Source organism: Notolabrus celidotus, chromosome 11 (assembly GCF_009762535.1).
Source record: "Notolabrus celidotus isolate fNotCel1 chromosome 11, fNotCel1.pri, whole genome shotgun sequence".
NCBI classification, from domain to species: Eukaryota; Metazoa; Chordata; class Actinopteri; order Labriformes; family Labridae; genus Notolabrus; species Notolabrus celidotus.
Genome location: NC_048282.1, coordinates 31,762,100 through 31,777,319, shown reverse-complemented (window position 1 = coordinate 31,777,319; position 15,220 = coordinate 31,762,100). Strand labels below are relative to the sequence as shown.

Sequence of the window (15,220 nt, the reverse complement as noted above, 5' to 3'; positions counted from 1 at the left end):
GGATAAATACATTTTTTATTCACCTTTAAAAGTAAATCACCCGAGACTCCTTCTGCTTTAATAAGTGATACAAAGATATACAAAACATTATGTATACACTCTCTTTAGGCTCAGCCACATTTGTTTTGGATGCTATTGCAGTCTCTCCTCTTCATATCACTCACTGTGTACTTAAAGCCTTGAGAAATGAAAAAGATAGGCTTACATGAGGGCATGATCCTGCTTCCTTTGAGCCTCTGCAGCTCATCTAAAGCATGTGTTCCCAGCATGTGAAGACAGTAAAGGAATGACTGATATTAAGGTGTCACTGGTTGCAATTGGCAGCTCAGTGATGCCTGAACAGAATGGCTTTGGTTGGCTGTAAAGTTGCCTCACCATAGCATGCTGCTTCATCATCCAGTTTCACCAAGTGTGTTCAAAACAATATCCATCCTAACAAGTCCCTTATATGTTGCTATTACATCTTAATAGCAAAATTGAAGATTGGGATCCCAGCTATGGTCTCAAGGAAGTTTTGAGTGAACTTGCAAATACTGAAATATACCACTTCTTTGAATCCAATGACTTGATTTAAGGACTTATTGAGATGGATATTTTTACAGGTAGTGTAACTCTGTATTAGTCCTCACTCATCCTGTTTGTGTTACAAAGGAATGATCCTCTACAACGGCCAGAAGAGGACCACCGGTGCAGACTTCATCTCTCTGGGACTTGTTGGCGGTCGCTTAGAGTTCAGGTTAGTTTGTACTGATCTTAAAGTCCTCTGTGTAACTTAAACTGAACAAAATGATAAATAAATAAATGTGTGTTGCATTGTCTCAGGTTTGATGTAGGATCTGGCATGGCCACCATACGCGACCCTAACCCCATCAAGCTGGGAGAGTTTCACACTGTTGAGCTGAGTCGCAACCACACCATGGGCTACATCGTGGTGGACGGAGGAGAGCCCATCAACGGCAGCTCACAGGTATGCATATCAACCTGAACGTAACTCCATCTTTTGTGTGTGATTTATTTGTGTCAGTTAACATGTTCCACTTAATCTCTCTTCAGGGCAAGTTCCAGGGTCTGGATCTAAACGAGGAGCTGCATGTAGGCGGTTACCCCAACTACACCAGCCTCGCCAAAACTGCCGGCATCAAGACTGGTTTTGTTGGTGAGATATATTTCTGTCTATGTTTTCGATTTAAATTCTAATATGGATGAAAATGCATCACATTTTGTAGTTCTTCTCTGATATGTTATTGCTTCTGTGCAGGCTGCATCCGTCAGCTCATCATCCAAGGTGATGAAGTCATCTTCAAAGACCTGGACCGCAGCTCTACAGGAGTCACAAACTGTCCCACCTGCAAAGACCAGCCATGCCAGGTCAGTCACAGGACAAACCTCCTGTAACAGGCAGAAACCTCCAGCAGAACCAGACTCATGTTAGACAGCCATCTACCTGAACTGAGTTGGGGTTAGAAAGAAGGATAGAGGAGAGGAAAAGGAGAGAGAGATGATTGTGGTGAGACGGATAGTAGTAGGTTAAGCCGCTGGCACGTCCTTAGGAGCTAGAGTCTGGCAGGTCCACAGCAGCAGGCCACTTATGGCAGCGACTCAGAAGGATCTACGAGACAAGGGAGCTCAGGGACTCAATAAAGGTCTATGGTTAGTGACTTTAATGGGACAGGGAGATATAGCAGAATAACTAAGAGCTGGTCCAAGCCTGAGCCAGCTCTAACTATAGGCTTTATCATAAAGGAAAGTTTTAAGCCGACTCTTAAATGTAGGGAGGATGTCTGCCTCCCGGACCCTGACTGGTAGATGATACCAAAGGAGAGGGGCTTGATAACTGAAGGCTCGACCTCCCATACTATTTATACGTATGACGAGCAGGCCTGCATGCTGGGAGCGTAGTGTTCCAGAGGGGTAATAGGGAACTATGATCCCTTTTAAGATACGAAGGTCCCTGGGCTTTGTAGGTCAAAAGAAGGATTTAAAATTCTAGGCCATCCACTTCATGCTTATGTAGCTTCTAACCTGAGTTTACTTCCATAACTTCTTTAACTTTGTGATTCAGAATGGAGGGAGGTGTGATGACTCAGATGCCAGCTTGTACAAGTGCAGCTGCCCCAGAGGGTTCACAGGCAGCAACTGCCAGCATCACCCGTCCCTGCACTGTCACTCAGGTACTATCTCCACCAGACCACACAGATGAATTAAAGCACCTGAATAACATTTATCAGCATGCGGCAGTGCAATTATAAAAGTTGTAACACTAAATGTTTGAAACCACAGAGGCCTGCGGACCAGACGCCACCTGCATCAATAGACCAAATGGCTTAGGTTATGACTGCCGCTGCCATCTCGGCAAGTTTGGAAACAAATGCATGGATGGTAAGAGGAACTTACTTTCATATCTGATAAAGAACTTTAAGAAAAATGTGCAATTAATGAATGTGAACTCCTCCAGGGGAACTGGTGACCACTCCACTGTTTGATGGAGAGGAATCATACATCGCTTACCCTCCCCTGACCAACATCCACGATGACCTGCGTGTGGAGCTGGAGTTCAAGCCTATCGAGAGAGACGGTCTGATGTTCTTCTGTGGAGGGAAGAAAATGAAAGTTGAGGACTTTGTCGGCATCTCCATGGTGGACGGACATGTTGAGTTCAGATATGAACTCGGCACAGGTAAATTAACGACAGACATCTATTTAAGTTTCTAAAAGTTCATGTATTTTACTCAATACTGAGTTAGAGAGAATATCCAATCTTTTCTCATACTCCATACACTCTCCTATCCTCTTAATAAAGGCATGAAAAAGTCATAAAATAAACACATACAATTTCAGCAACAGTTACATTTCTGTATGTCTCTCTTCATTTTAAGGTCAAGCCATCCTTCGCAGTCCAGAGCCAGTTTCTATGGGCCAGTGGCACAAAGTTGTGGCAGAGCGAAACAAGAGAGCCGGCCACCTGAGGGTTGATCAAGGCCCGGTGGAGAAGAAGACTTCTCCAGGGAAAGCACAGGGCCTGAATATTCACACTGCCATGTTCCTGGGAGGAGTCCCCAACATGGACATCCTGCCTAAGCCTGCCAACGTCAGCAAAATGTTTGAGGGATGTATAGGAGAGGTGAGTTGTTCCTGTGATATAAAAGAAAATGGAACAATAACTGATCTAGATTGATTCTGTATTTGGTTGGTTTAACTTCTCTGCATGCTGTCTGCTTAGGTTTCCATCAACAACAAGAAGTTGGATCTGTCGTACAGCTTCACAGAAAGCAGATCCATCCGCAAGTGTGTGGACAGCAGCCCCTGTGATCGCAGGCCCTGTCTGAATGGAGGACACTGCATGTCGAATGTTGAGTATGAGTACCAGTGCCTCTGCAAGGATGGATTTGAAGGTTAGTGCTCCAGCTCAAAGTCTTGAAAACACTGCAAAACAAAGCATACATCAAATCTTTCACATATGCATGATAACTGTACTCCTCTTACATCAGTCTTTTTTGCTATGCAGTTCTTTGTTTTTTTTTGTATAATCTACTACAGATGTGATTTCTGTCCATTTATCACTTTACTGACTTTGACTGAACAGTTGTCTGAGTTGAGACCATCGATGTAGTCGGGTCACTAAACCTCAAGTCAGAATCGAGTACAAGTTACTGAATAAGACTCAGAGTTGAGTCTGAGTCAAGTCCCCATCATCTGTGTCCAAATCCAAGTGAATCCCTCATTATTAATACTATATCTTATTATAGAGACCCTAATGATTTTTAAAAAATGCATATTTTCCATGTGTAATTTTTGAACCCCTGTCTTTATAATCTTGCAGGTGAGCGATGTGAGGTGGTGAGAGACGTGTGCCAGAGGGACCTCCATTGCCAGAATGGCGGCAGCTGCGTCGACGGCCAGTGTGTGTGTACACCCAACCACTCAGGCCTGAACTGTGAAGAAAGTAAGTCATAACCATGACATTTTGAAATCTACATTTTCCTAGCTTTTTTTTTTTTGTCTCCAGCATAGTGACTGATGCATACAGCCTCTTCTCACAAAAAAATATTTATCACCAAAGCAAAAATAGACGAGACCCTGTAGCACAACACAGATTCCTCCCTGCATTGCTCTGCTGGAAGGGTTAGCCCTGACTTATACGGTATGTCTAACCCTTGCACTCTCATGGATATATCCTGAACACACAGGCCAGGTCCCCTCCTCCCCTGCAGCCCTGAGGAGTTTGGAATCTAGCGTGGCAAATGGTACAGTATCTCAATATTGAGTCTGCCTGACATGAACATCACTAACAGGGGCCCGTCTAAGCTGAAGGGGCCCCATCACGTCACTTCCGAACTCAACCTGAACCGCCTCTTGCCTAACACACGTTCAAGCATAAAAACAACCGAAACATGTCTGTACCCAGCTGGTTACTGCGGGACTCTTACCCCTACTGGAAAGTTGGGAGAGGGGAATTCTGCATTTGCTGCAATGTATCAGGACGGTAGACTGTACTTCCTACCTGCTTTTGGAAAAGAAATGAAATGTGGAATTCCCCTTATTTTTGTTTTTCCATGCTGTCATGTCCATGCCTGTCAGAAATCTACTCACCACATAAAATCTTGTTGTCCTTGTCTTCAAGAAAGCCGTCTACAAGAAGAAAATACTGTTCAAATACTTTCTCTTTAACCTTCGGGGTCATAAAATATATCTGCGCTACTCATTTGGGCTGTTACTAACTACTTAAACTGTCTGTGGAAAACTCAGTGTGAAGGTGTTTGGGTGAGTTGGGTAAACTTTGAGCATATTATGTTCCACATGTGGGATTTGTGCATGCCATGGACCTGTGGTGAGTTCAGTTCAGTGTCTGGGGAAGGTCAGAGGAATGGCAAATAACTTGTTCATGTGTTGGTGAAGACTGTGAAATGAGATGCATCATGGAGCTGTGTTTTGGTCTTATGAAGATTTTTGTTTTTGTGCCTGGAAATTACAGCATTCATACATGGATATTCGGGACATAATCAAGATTGTAATATTTTATTTCTGGCATGTGTTTAAATGAGAAGAGAAATAGAGTTAGAACTTTAAATAATAGAATAGTTATCAAAGACATTCAATGTATCAGTCAGAGGTTTTCTGCAACAGAATTCATTACTTAGATTATGGTGACTAGTGTTACCTTTGCTATTGATATTCTATATTCAGAAAAACTAACAGTTAAAGCTGCAGTTGGTAGGATTGGGATAAAAAAAAAGTACTTATTTTGTGCTGTGTTTGGCAAAAAAGTCGTAACACTCATCAACAGCCATCAATAAAAGAGGTATTTTGAGATGATTGGCGAGATCTCTGTATTTTCCTATGCCTCTGTATCCAGCAATCTATAAATTCCAATCGCTCCTGTCAGCTCTGACCAATCAGAGCCAATCTCCTGATTGGTCCTCCTACATCGTCCTGATTGAGCGTGCACTACGATCTGTTTGTGGGCAGGGCTTACAGGAGCAGAGAGGGAGGGAGAGGGGTGAAGTGAAAGAGAAATCTGGTGTGGAGGGGTACTGTTGACATTTGAAATCTCTCCATGTTTATTCCAGGACTACCAACAGCAGCTTTAAGTAACAATTTGAAATCATAAAATTAGAAACAAACACTCCAGTCAGAGGTTTTCCTGCTACAGAATGCATTGTACTGTTAGCTTATGTAAGCTAATGTTACATTTGCTACTGTTATGGGATGTATAGCATGTCATTTAATGTTGTGTCACAAGTAAAACATGAAAAAGTATTGAATTTACTCAGTCATGTTAAAACGTGTATCTTAGTTGTGCAAGCAAAACATAATCAAGTCAGCAAACTAATTCATTTATAGGAGTTACCTAGTGATATCTAAGGTTTTCAATTAGCTAGCCCACTATATATCAAAAATATCAAGCCAGGCTGTAACAGAAAAAACGTACACTTTTCGTACCTACAAATTAATTTATCTTTCATTGTTAAGAGTAGAGTGTGTTATAACTTTGTTAAAAGTGATATAGTCTTTAAGGTTTTACCAACAACAAGCAAAGTACATAGCTAAGTACCTCTTTGTAACTGTTGCACCCTGCAAGCTTGTCTGTCTGATTAAGTTTCTTGCTTCCATGCTTTCACCACCAGAGGGCGCCATAACAGTGAGAATGAAACTCCACTACAGCCTTGTTCATGTTTGGATTTGGATTTTTTGTAGATTCACCATATCAGTATGCAGCTCATTTCCACAATGACGGATACATCGCTCTGCCTAGATCCATTTTCCCAAGAAGGTAACTGCAGTTTGCTTCTGTTCTCTTATAGACACCATAATGTTAGTAAGTGTCACCATGTATCACAAATAATCTTTTCTGTTTTAGTGCCCACGACTCACCAGAGACCATTGAACTGGAGATCAACACTGGCTCCTCTGAGGGCCTGATCTTGTGGCAGGGAGTGGTAAGTCCTGATCCTGCCTGAGCTTTTTCCATTGGACCTCAGGCCTGCTTTAATTCAAAACTTAAACCTAATACCAACATCCTTCACATGCATCTTTTCATCCTCACCTAACTTTGCTGTCACACTGTAGCACTCTTAATAATCACCATTACCTCATCTGTGAAGAAGTCAAAGTCATTCATGTTCTCAAAAAGTTTGAATTAACATTTCATGTGTAATGCATCACTCACGTTTTCATCATTGCAATGTTTCACTGGCTGATGTGCAGCATTCATCATCACATTGTCTAATTCATACCTGTGCCACTGAGGCTGTAACATTGTTGGGCATGTTGGCTGCGAGCCCGGCTCTACCTGACACCACTAAATAAATGCATGTTGCTTCTCTAACTCACCCTCCATTTTCTTCAGGAGACCAATGGCGCACGCAATTTGCGAAAGGTGCATGCTAGTAAAAAGGTATCCACTCAAGCACGAGACACCCCATATTTCTTTTTTATTTTTCATTACATAAATCTTTTAACAGTTCCTCTACACATATTCACTTGTGAAATATTTTAGTGGAACTATTAAAAGAAACCCTCTGGAGATCCACGTGATTTCAAATGAGAGATTGCAGATCAGGCATGAAAGCTCTGTTAGTTTGCATTGAAGGTTATGTAATACAATAATGCTCAAATGTTCTTTTGGTTAAATTGCTGCACTCGTTCCTCTCATACTGCATTATTCTCCTCCACTAACACATTCATTTCCAGGAGCTTGGAGAACACGGCAAAGGGAAAGACTTCATTAGCCTTGGTCTACAGAACGGACACCTTGTCTTCAGGTGACTCAGTCTTGCAACCCTTTAGTTCTTCTACTGTCTCCATAACATTGAAACTGTCCGCTGATATCAATGTTTTAATAATGCTAATTATTTGTGTCATATCCAGCTACCAGCTGGGCAGTGGAGAGGCAGAAATCTTGTCTAGGAGGTCCATAAATGATGGGAGATGGCATAAAATCACAGCAGTCAGGTATGAGGGCATCTTTTAACCTCTCATTCTTGTTTCACATTGAGTATTCATGTATAAGTAAAAGTAACATTTGAGATGCATCTTTCAATTTTGCATTTGTCCGTTCATGTTCAGTTGCTTGTCAAAGAGTCTATTTCTTATTGTTCCTCTTTTCTTGCAGAACTGGAAAAGAGGGATACATACAGGTTGATGGAGGAGCCTCACTGCATGGACAGTCTAGAGGCAGAAGCCTCATGGTCAACACTAAAGGCAGTATATACCTTGGTAAGTGGAATGAAAGTACAGTCGGCCAAAGTCCTTTTAAAAACTGACAAAAGGTCATTCACCAGTCAGATATAAAACACAAAGCACAAATGAAGGACACTGATAAATCATCCCAATAGTCCGTAAAAAGATACAAAGCTTTATGCTTTTCCATAACCAGTTTATAAAAAACAAAAACTTTTCACAAGTGATTACTTTTTACAATTTTCCACACCACTTGTTCCCCTTTCAGTCATGCATTTCATATTTTAGCTCATTCCTTATTGTTCCCATTTTTTCTCACATTATTCCCAGTTTTCTCATAACACCGCATCCTTCAAATGGATGTTTTCATGTACATCACGAACAGATAGAAGTCCTGAGATCTTTGTGGCTGAAAAACTGACTGGCTAAAAACACTAAGTGTAACCGGTGGGAATCTGCGTTGTGTTTGTTAAAGATGACTGACGACCAACACCAGGACTTCGTTTGTTCTGCGTTTATTCTCTGTTAAACAGACAGACAAGAACCTCAGAGTTTTATAAAGTATGCAGCCCGCCTCCGCTCCTCTCCCCAAGGGATAACATACAAAAGGGCCGGCGTAACAAGCATAAACATTACACTCACATAAAAGATATAAAACACAATAATCATACCTGTTAATCAGACAGACAAGAACCTCTGAGTTTATAAAGTATGCAGCCCGCCTCCGCTCCTGCACAGATGAAAGCACATTTCGACTAGCTTAAACCTTCAGTGCACGTAAACCAGCACATGCATGTTCAGTTAGTCTGCTTAAACATGACTTTAAAAAGGAATAAAAGTAAACTCTGTTTAATATACACATAGAAACACTATACAGGACAAAAGCACACATAGAATAAGTAAATATATGGAAACATATATGGAAACAGAAAAGTTAAGTGACGGACACCTACCTCTCCCCAAGGGATAACATACAAAAGGGGAGAGGGAAGGGGGCAAATCAAATATAAAGGTCAAGATACCAACGAAGAAGAAAATGACCGGAAGACGAGGCTGCACTTCAAAATACTTTTAGAAAAATAAATATACAAAGAGGCTCTACACACACACAGGTATACTTTGTGTAATTATAAAGAAATAATAATTAATATTGCATTTTAACCCTGTTACATAAGCTTTGAAGAGACTAAGTTATGGCTAACTTTTCTCGAAAAGCCACGGCTATAGAATCCCTTTATAAGCTCCTGTAAATTAACTGAAGCAGTTTAGCCATTAAGCTAATGCTATAACGTAAGCTAGCCCCTAATTTTCCTCATAAGTCACTGCTTCTCATTGCTACAGTCTCTTTATTACCTCCTGTAAATTAGCTGAAGCTTTTAAGCTGTTAAGCTAACGCTACAATGTGTAAGCTAGCTAATAGGAAAATCCCAGACACAGGTGTGTCAGTATTATAGGTCGAGTCACAAAGCTGAGTTATCTTAGTAAAGTAAAGCTAGCTAGCCTTACTGTACCTTTCACTATATTGTGTCGGTTTCTTTCTTTTTTTTTCATTTACATTTATTTTTTTTATTTTTTTTATTGAATTTTTAAGAAACATATAGACAAGTACAGGGTGTTTTCAAAGACTGAGTCTTGTTTTGGCATGGACATACTCCAACATGTCAGAAATTAGATTAGACAATCATAACAAATTTATATATTTTTTAATTTAACCTTTATTTAACCAGATGAGACCCATTGAGATCAAGACCTCATTTACAAGGGCGACCTGGCCAAGAGGTCAGCAGCACACGTCAAAATAAATAGCACAACTCAACAGCAAATATATCACTTATAAAAAGAAATCCAAATATAAGAAATCCAGTGCATTAAATAACAGTGTACTACATTTAGTCTCTGGTTCCAGTGTTTTTTATCAGTTTTTGAATTTTCCCAAAAAAGTTCCCAGGGGCTCGTCCTGTCCTCCATGTTGCCCTTCAGTCTGCAGAGCATAGACTCGTAGTACGCCGTCTTTACCATTGCATCCATCCAGTCCCTCAGATTAGGAGACACAGCTGTTTTCCAATGTCTTAGAATAACTCTTGAAGCTGTAACCAGGCCTATCATTATAACAGAAAATGTTCTTTTCGATATAGTTGGTATTTGGGATCAGTCCCCTAGTAGGTACATTACAGGAGTCAGGGGGACCACAGAACCAGACCGTTCACTCAGGAAGTTTACAATTTTTCCCCAGAATGGAGCCACTAATGTACATTCTCATATACAGTGCAAAAAGGTTCCCAATCCTGTTTTACATATCCAACACTTATTATCATTCATCAGTTTCATTCTATGTAATCTCACAGGGGTATATTGTGTCAGTTGCAAAGCATTTCTTGATTTTCAGGAGTTCTGAATTTGTGTAGTTATTTAATTTAAGCTGTAACAACAAACAATTTTCACACTTTTTGACTCTAAATGTCCACAGAGGAATTTAATAACATGCTCTCATTACGTTCCTCCTCTCGTGTGACAGGTGGAGCTCCAGACATGGGAGTTATGACAGGAGGGAAGTTTTCGTCAGGAATGACGGGCTGCATCAGAAACCTGACGCTGATGAACGCCCGGCCGGGACAGCAGCCCGCCCAGGCCATCGACCTGCAAGCCCACGCAGCCTTAGGCATCAACGTGCAGCCATGCTCTTCATAGATCACTGCATTAACACACACACACACACACACACAAACACACACTCATACACGAACAGAGACTTTGGAGTGATGTCACACACACACACACACACACAAACAGCAGACTCACACAGAGAGACCTACACAAAGAGGCTGACACAAAACTTGGTGCTTTGCTGCTGCCAAAAAAAAAACAAGATGACACAACAGGATATGTTTCTCTGTGTGCAGTAAAACCAAAAAAAAGAGAGAAAAACGAAACAATATTAACAAGTCTTCTCTTCCTCAGTGTTGTATTCTCAATGAAGGACTATTAACACAGGAGAACCAGTACAGTTTACATACTTCCAGCAGTAGTTTTAGCCATGAGAAGAGTAAGAGTTAAACATATTAGGCCTTCTACGGTGGGTCAGATCCTATGGAGTTGGAGACGTTTTTACAGCACTGAATTTTTATTTATATACATATGAATATATATATATATATTATATTTGTGGGGGAAACATGCAAACTAACCATAACTGCTCTTCTACTTCCCTAGAGTTTATTCTGGGTTCTAATACTGTGTGTCCAGGGCTTTTTATGGGCCTAACTGTATTAATACTTGAAGATGTTTAGGCCTTCTTTCTTCACTTCTGTAGAGGAACCTTTTTTTTTTTAAGCGCGCGAGCATGCTAACAATCTTTTTTGCGATTCGTTGGGAGAGGAGCGCACACGGTCACGGCCACATGCCGCTTCAGTTCACAACTCAGGTTGTCTAATACAAAATTAAAAAAACGCCAAATATTACATGTGCTGGCTTTAACTTGGCTGATACTTTCTGTTCAGCAACAACACACAGGTCTTTCATGTTTTTTTTGTTGTCTGTATTTGTTCTTTTTTTTTATGAAAAAGAAAGAAACCATGGTGCTAACGTCAGACATGAAGAAACAGCACATACTGTCTGTCACACTTAGAAGTGTTTGTTTTAGTCATTTGGTTACCTAGAATTGAGAGAACCATCGATACAGTATCTGCTTGTGTGAGATTGTTTTATATGCATGGCATTTGAAGTTGAGTTTTCACAATTTAGCACACTTGGTTACCTCCACAGCCTTATTTTGATTGAGTAGATCTCAGAAAAGCAGTTTTAAAGAGCAGAAAGGATGTATTTTTCATGTGCGAATATTGTTTTTATGTGTTTAAACTATCTGCCAGTCAGGTAGGTTTCAAATGAGATTGTGTGCAAGTAGATTTGTCAGTCATGTATGTCTTAGCCCCTTTTTTCCCTCACAAGTCACTCCTCTTTAAGGCCCAGGATGGAGCCAGGTGTGTGTGTTCGTGTGTGTGTGTCTGCATCCATATCCTCAGGAGGGTTCGATCCAGAACTGCCTCAAGATGTTACTTCATTTTCGAGTTTTGTAGCTTTAGCAGTGAGTCAATAAGCTATAAATCTCTGAAGGCTCTGTGGGTTTCTTTCTCTGCATTATATGGTCACATGATCACGCAGAGGAAGCCCCCCCCCGAAGGTGCCGTGACCCGTCGTGTTGCTCCACGAAAGCATGCTCGCCCCACGTTAGTCCACCACACTGCCAAAACCATGAACGGCACGATCACTTTTGGGGTTCACAAACTTTTTTCTTTCTAATTTTTGTAAGCTTAAACGATTTGTTTTAATATCCTTAGAGTTGCTTCATTTTTTATTTATTTTATGTTTTTTTTTTCTTCTTCTTTCATCACTTTTGTTTCAAGGCTTAAATCTGCTGTTTTAGAGCAATCACACACACACTTGCTTTTTTCTTTTTTCTGGTTACTGTGTATCTCCTCCCACATCCCCCTTGTTTTCCCCCCCTCATGTTTGAGTTAGAGTTCTTCAGAAATCCCAAATAAAGCTCCACAAGAGGTAAACATGTCGCTGACTGGAACTGCCCGGTCATTGTGTTTGGAAACTGGTCTTATTGTTCACTGAATAAAAAAGTCTTAGGATACTAATGTGACATAGATATGCACAGAGAGGTGTCATCATGTTAATGCAGATATGATCATTTAAAGGAGCCGCTGCTGTGGTCCAGGTGTGGGACACTGAAGCAGTGAGTGTGCGCCCCCTGTTGGGTGCTTTTGTGTATCTGCTCTTGAACTGGATTTTCATAAACACACTAAACACTCTTCCCCAAATGTCAAGAAACTGCCACTGCTTTTCAAATCATGTTCAACCATTGCAAAATATGAAAAAGTGCACTTTTACTGAGGATGGAAACTTTTATTTTGTGAACTGTTTCACTTCTGACGGGCAGAGAAAAGTGGATTACTGAACAAAAATTGTAACAGATGAAGTATTGTCCATGTCAGGATGGCCTGAGATCCATCTCCACTGTTGAAAAAGACACTCCCCTTGCCCTTGGTGTTTCTTAATTAAAAACAAAATTCATGTGCTATTTGTAACCTTGTGGAGTTTCTTCTTTCACTTTTATATATCTGTGTGCAACTCTTCTGAAAACTTGGAGGTCTCCTCGGTTGGACAATTTCTTAAAAGTGTAACTAAACCCCAAAGCACTTTTTTTTTCAACTGAGAACATATTTATATAGGGATTTAGTAGTGTTGTTAATCAATGTGTGCCTTGATCCCAGTAGTTGAGCATAAAGTGTCAAAATTCCTCAAATTGTGTTGAAAATGTGTGTAGAGACTGCCATCTGCAGGTCGAAACCTGACTACTGCAATGGAGTTTTTCTAATGGCTGGCTGATTTCACGGTAACATAATGTGGTACTTGCATCTGTCATCGTACTCCATATAACCTACCTCACCACATTCCACAAACTCCAGCCCTGTCCAAATTGATACATTGACGTTCCAATGGCATTTTTTGAAATTCCTGGGTAGATGCTCTTTAGCCGAAACTCGGGGGGTTTAGTCACCCTTTAACCAGATCCAGTCATTCTGCAGAACAATACATGGCACAGGTAAGGTTAAACCCCGGTCTCTGAAAGAGGCTGTTCATAAAGAAGGCAAAGATTAAACGTTCCCAGGAGAGGTTACTCCCTCATCCTCTGCCTGGCCCATGAGTTCCAGGGTACATTCATCCAACAGTGACTACTGTATTCATGAGTTAGTTTACCACAACAATAGAACATAAAGTGATCATATACCCCCCAAACCTAAAAAAAGATGACAAGGTTGTTGATACTGATCATAGACCGCGCAAGACTGTCCAAACAGTATATTTATCTATATCATGAATATGGCTGCATTTCCAAACAAAACACTGCACCTTTAAAAATGTAGAACTGTTTATGAACCACTGATGACACTCATCCTAAAGAAACCAACCAGTGTCAGTCACTGTCAAACATATTGTATCATACCCACTTGATACAGGATCCCATCACAAATGAAGACAGCATTTAACATGCAAGTGATGAAAATTGAACATAACACTGATGCATCACTTCAATTGTAATCAAACAGCTCGATATTGTGTCAGTGAGGCTCTGTGGTCTCATCTCATCACTCACTGTCTGCACTCAGGTGAGTTTCATAGACAGTCATTCCACTCCAGTCCAGGTAACTTGATATCTTCCTCTCAGTGACATTTAACAGCAGCACCTCGGGCCTTGATGCCTAAACAACACAGGTTGTTTTTTAGTTCAACTCAATAGATACTTTAAACGGATTAGCTTTCATCTGCACAGTGCGGGTACAATATACTGTATTCACCTGCCCAAAGAATAATAAAGGCAGACTCTGGGTGATGACACTGTGACCTTTTCAAGTGAATGGAAGTGAGATACATGGGATAAGGAAGCCTCCAAAGGTTTATGTATTGAGAGAAGTTCCTTCAGATTCACAGGTTCTATATTGGACGTGAAGTAAATTTTTTGGGGGGTAGGTAAATATGAAATATACTCCTTATAAAAGGATATATAAGCCAACATTTCAAAACAAAACCCTTCATTTTTTTAGTTGTTATAGTGAGTGCCACAGATGTCAGTGATTTGTCGGTCGCAAACAACTCAGCTTTAAGAGCCAGCTCTTACACATGAACGATATGTGTTGGCTCCCACTTCAGAGCAGTTCACAAGTTCTGTTCACAAATATTTTCCAAAGTTTACCTGAAGCTGGTGTGAGATCTCAGATGTCAAGGTAAGTCAAACCAAGTTTATAGTGACCATAATTTACTTTTTACATTTAATGACTGGTATGAACAGAAAAGATGATAAACAAGAAATATTCTTAGAAAAGTGAAACTAGCTTTCTTCTGTTTGTTCAAAAAATAAAGAAAACATTTACTGAAACATGAAATCCAAGTAAAGAATCAGAAAAAAATGTCCTCATGAGCAGTTTTTTTAATAAGAGAGAGAAACTGGTCTGACAGTTTGACATTTTAATGATAAAAGCGTACATGAAACGTCCTATATTGAACTTCACTGTCTTTAAAATGGCTGTAATTCTCACAGTGATTGGCTCGAGAGATGTTTTTGTCAGTAAAATATAATGTTATGGCTCGTTATATTGCTTTATTAGGATCTTTTGTAGCCGTATATTTTACCTTACCTTTGCAAAAAATAATGGTTTGTGTTGAACACCCTTTAACATACGGTGTTTTTATGAAAAGCCTTATAATTGACCAATTTTGTGCATTCATTCTGTTACAAAACCATTCTTACCCTAACCCTAGGGTTAGGGTTAGGATAAGGGTTGTGATTAAGGTTAGGGTTAAGGTTATGATTAGGGTTAGGGTTAGGGTTGTGATAAGGGGTTAGGGTTAGGGTTTGGGTTATGATTAGGGTTAGGGTTATGATTAGGGTTAGGGTTGTGATTAGGGTTATGATTAGGGTTAGGGTTAGGGTTGTGATAAGGGTTAGGGTTAGGGTTTGGGTTATGATTAGGGTTAG

General features: G+C 40.4%; 1 protein-coding gene across 3 annotated transcripts in view; it reads left to right on the top strand.

Annotated features, from left to right (window-relative positions):
- Positions 1–12,770, top strand: part of hspg2 (heparan sulfate proteoglycan 2) — a 131,708-nt gene extending 118,938 nt beyond the window's left edge. The window contains exons 67-84 of one of the 3 annotated variants that reach the window (XM_034695487.1): positions 652–736; positions 823–967; positions 1,054–1,156; positions 1,259–1,368; positions 2,063–2,171; positions 2,281–2,379; positions 2,456–2,677; positions 2,877–3,121; positions 3,221–3,392; positions 3,821–3,943; positions 4,188–4,244; positions 6,196–6,271; positions 6,359–6,437; positions 6,848–6,895; positions 7,192–7,262; positions 7,369–7,452; positions 7,613–7,716; positions 10,196–12,770. In XM_034695487.1, coding sequence (XP_034551378.1) covers positions 652–736; positions 823–967; positions 1,054–1,156; positions 1,259–1,368; positions 2,063–2,171; positions 2,281–2,379; positions 2,456–2,677; positions 2,877–3,121; positions 3,221–3,392; positions 3,821–3,943; positions 4,188–4,244; positions 6,196–6,271; positions 6,359–6,437; positions 6,848–6,895; positions 7,192–7,262; positions 7,369–7,452; positions 7,613–7,716; positions 10,196–10,368 — 2,105 coding nt within the window. In that variant the 3' untranslated portion in view covers positions 10,369–12,770. The remainder of the gene's footprint in view (positions 1–651; positions 737–822; positions 968–1,053; positions 1,157–1,258; positions 1,369–2,062; positions 2,172–2,280; positions 2,380–2,455; positions 2,678–2,876; positions 3,122–3,220; positions 3,393–3,820; positions 3,944–4,187; positions 4,245–6,195; positions 6,272–6,358; positions 6,438–6,847; positions 6,896–7,191; positions 7,263–7,368; positions 7,453–7,612; positions 7,717–10,195) is intronic. The other 2 variants (XM_034695489.1, XM_034695488.1) reach the window with 2 other exon arrangements.
- The last annotated feature ends 2,450 nt before the right edge of the window (positions 12,771–15,220 follow it).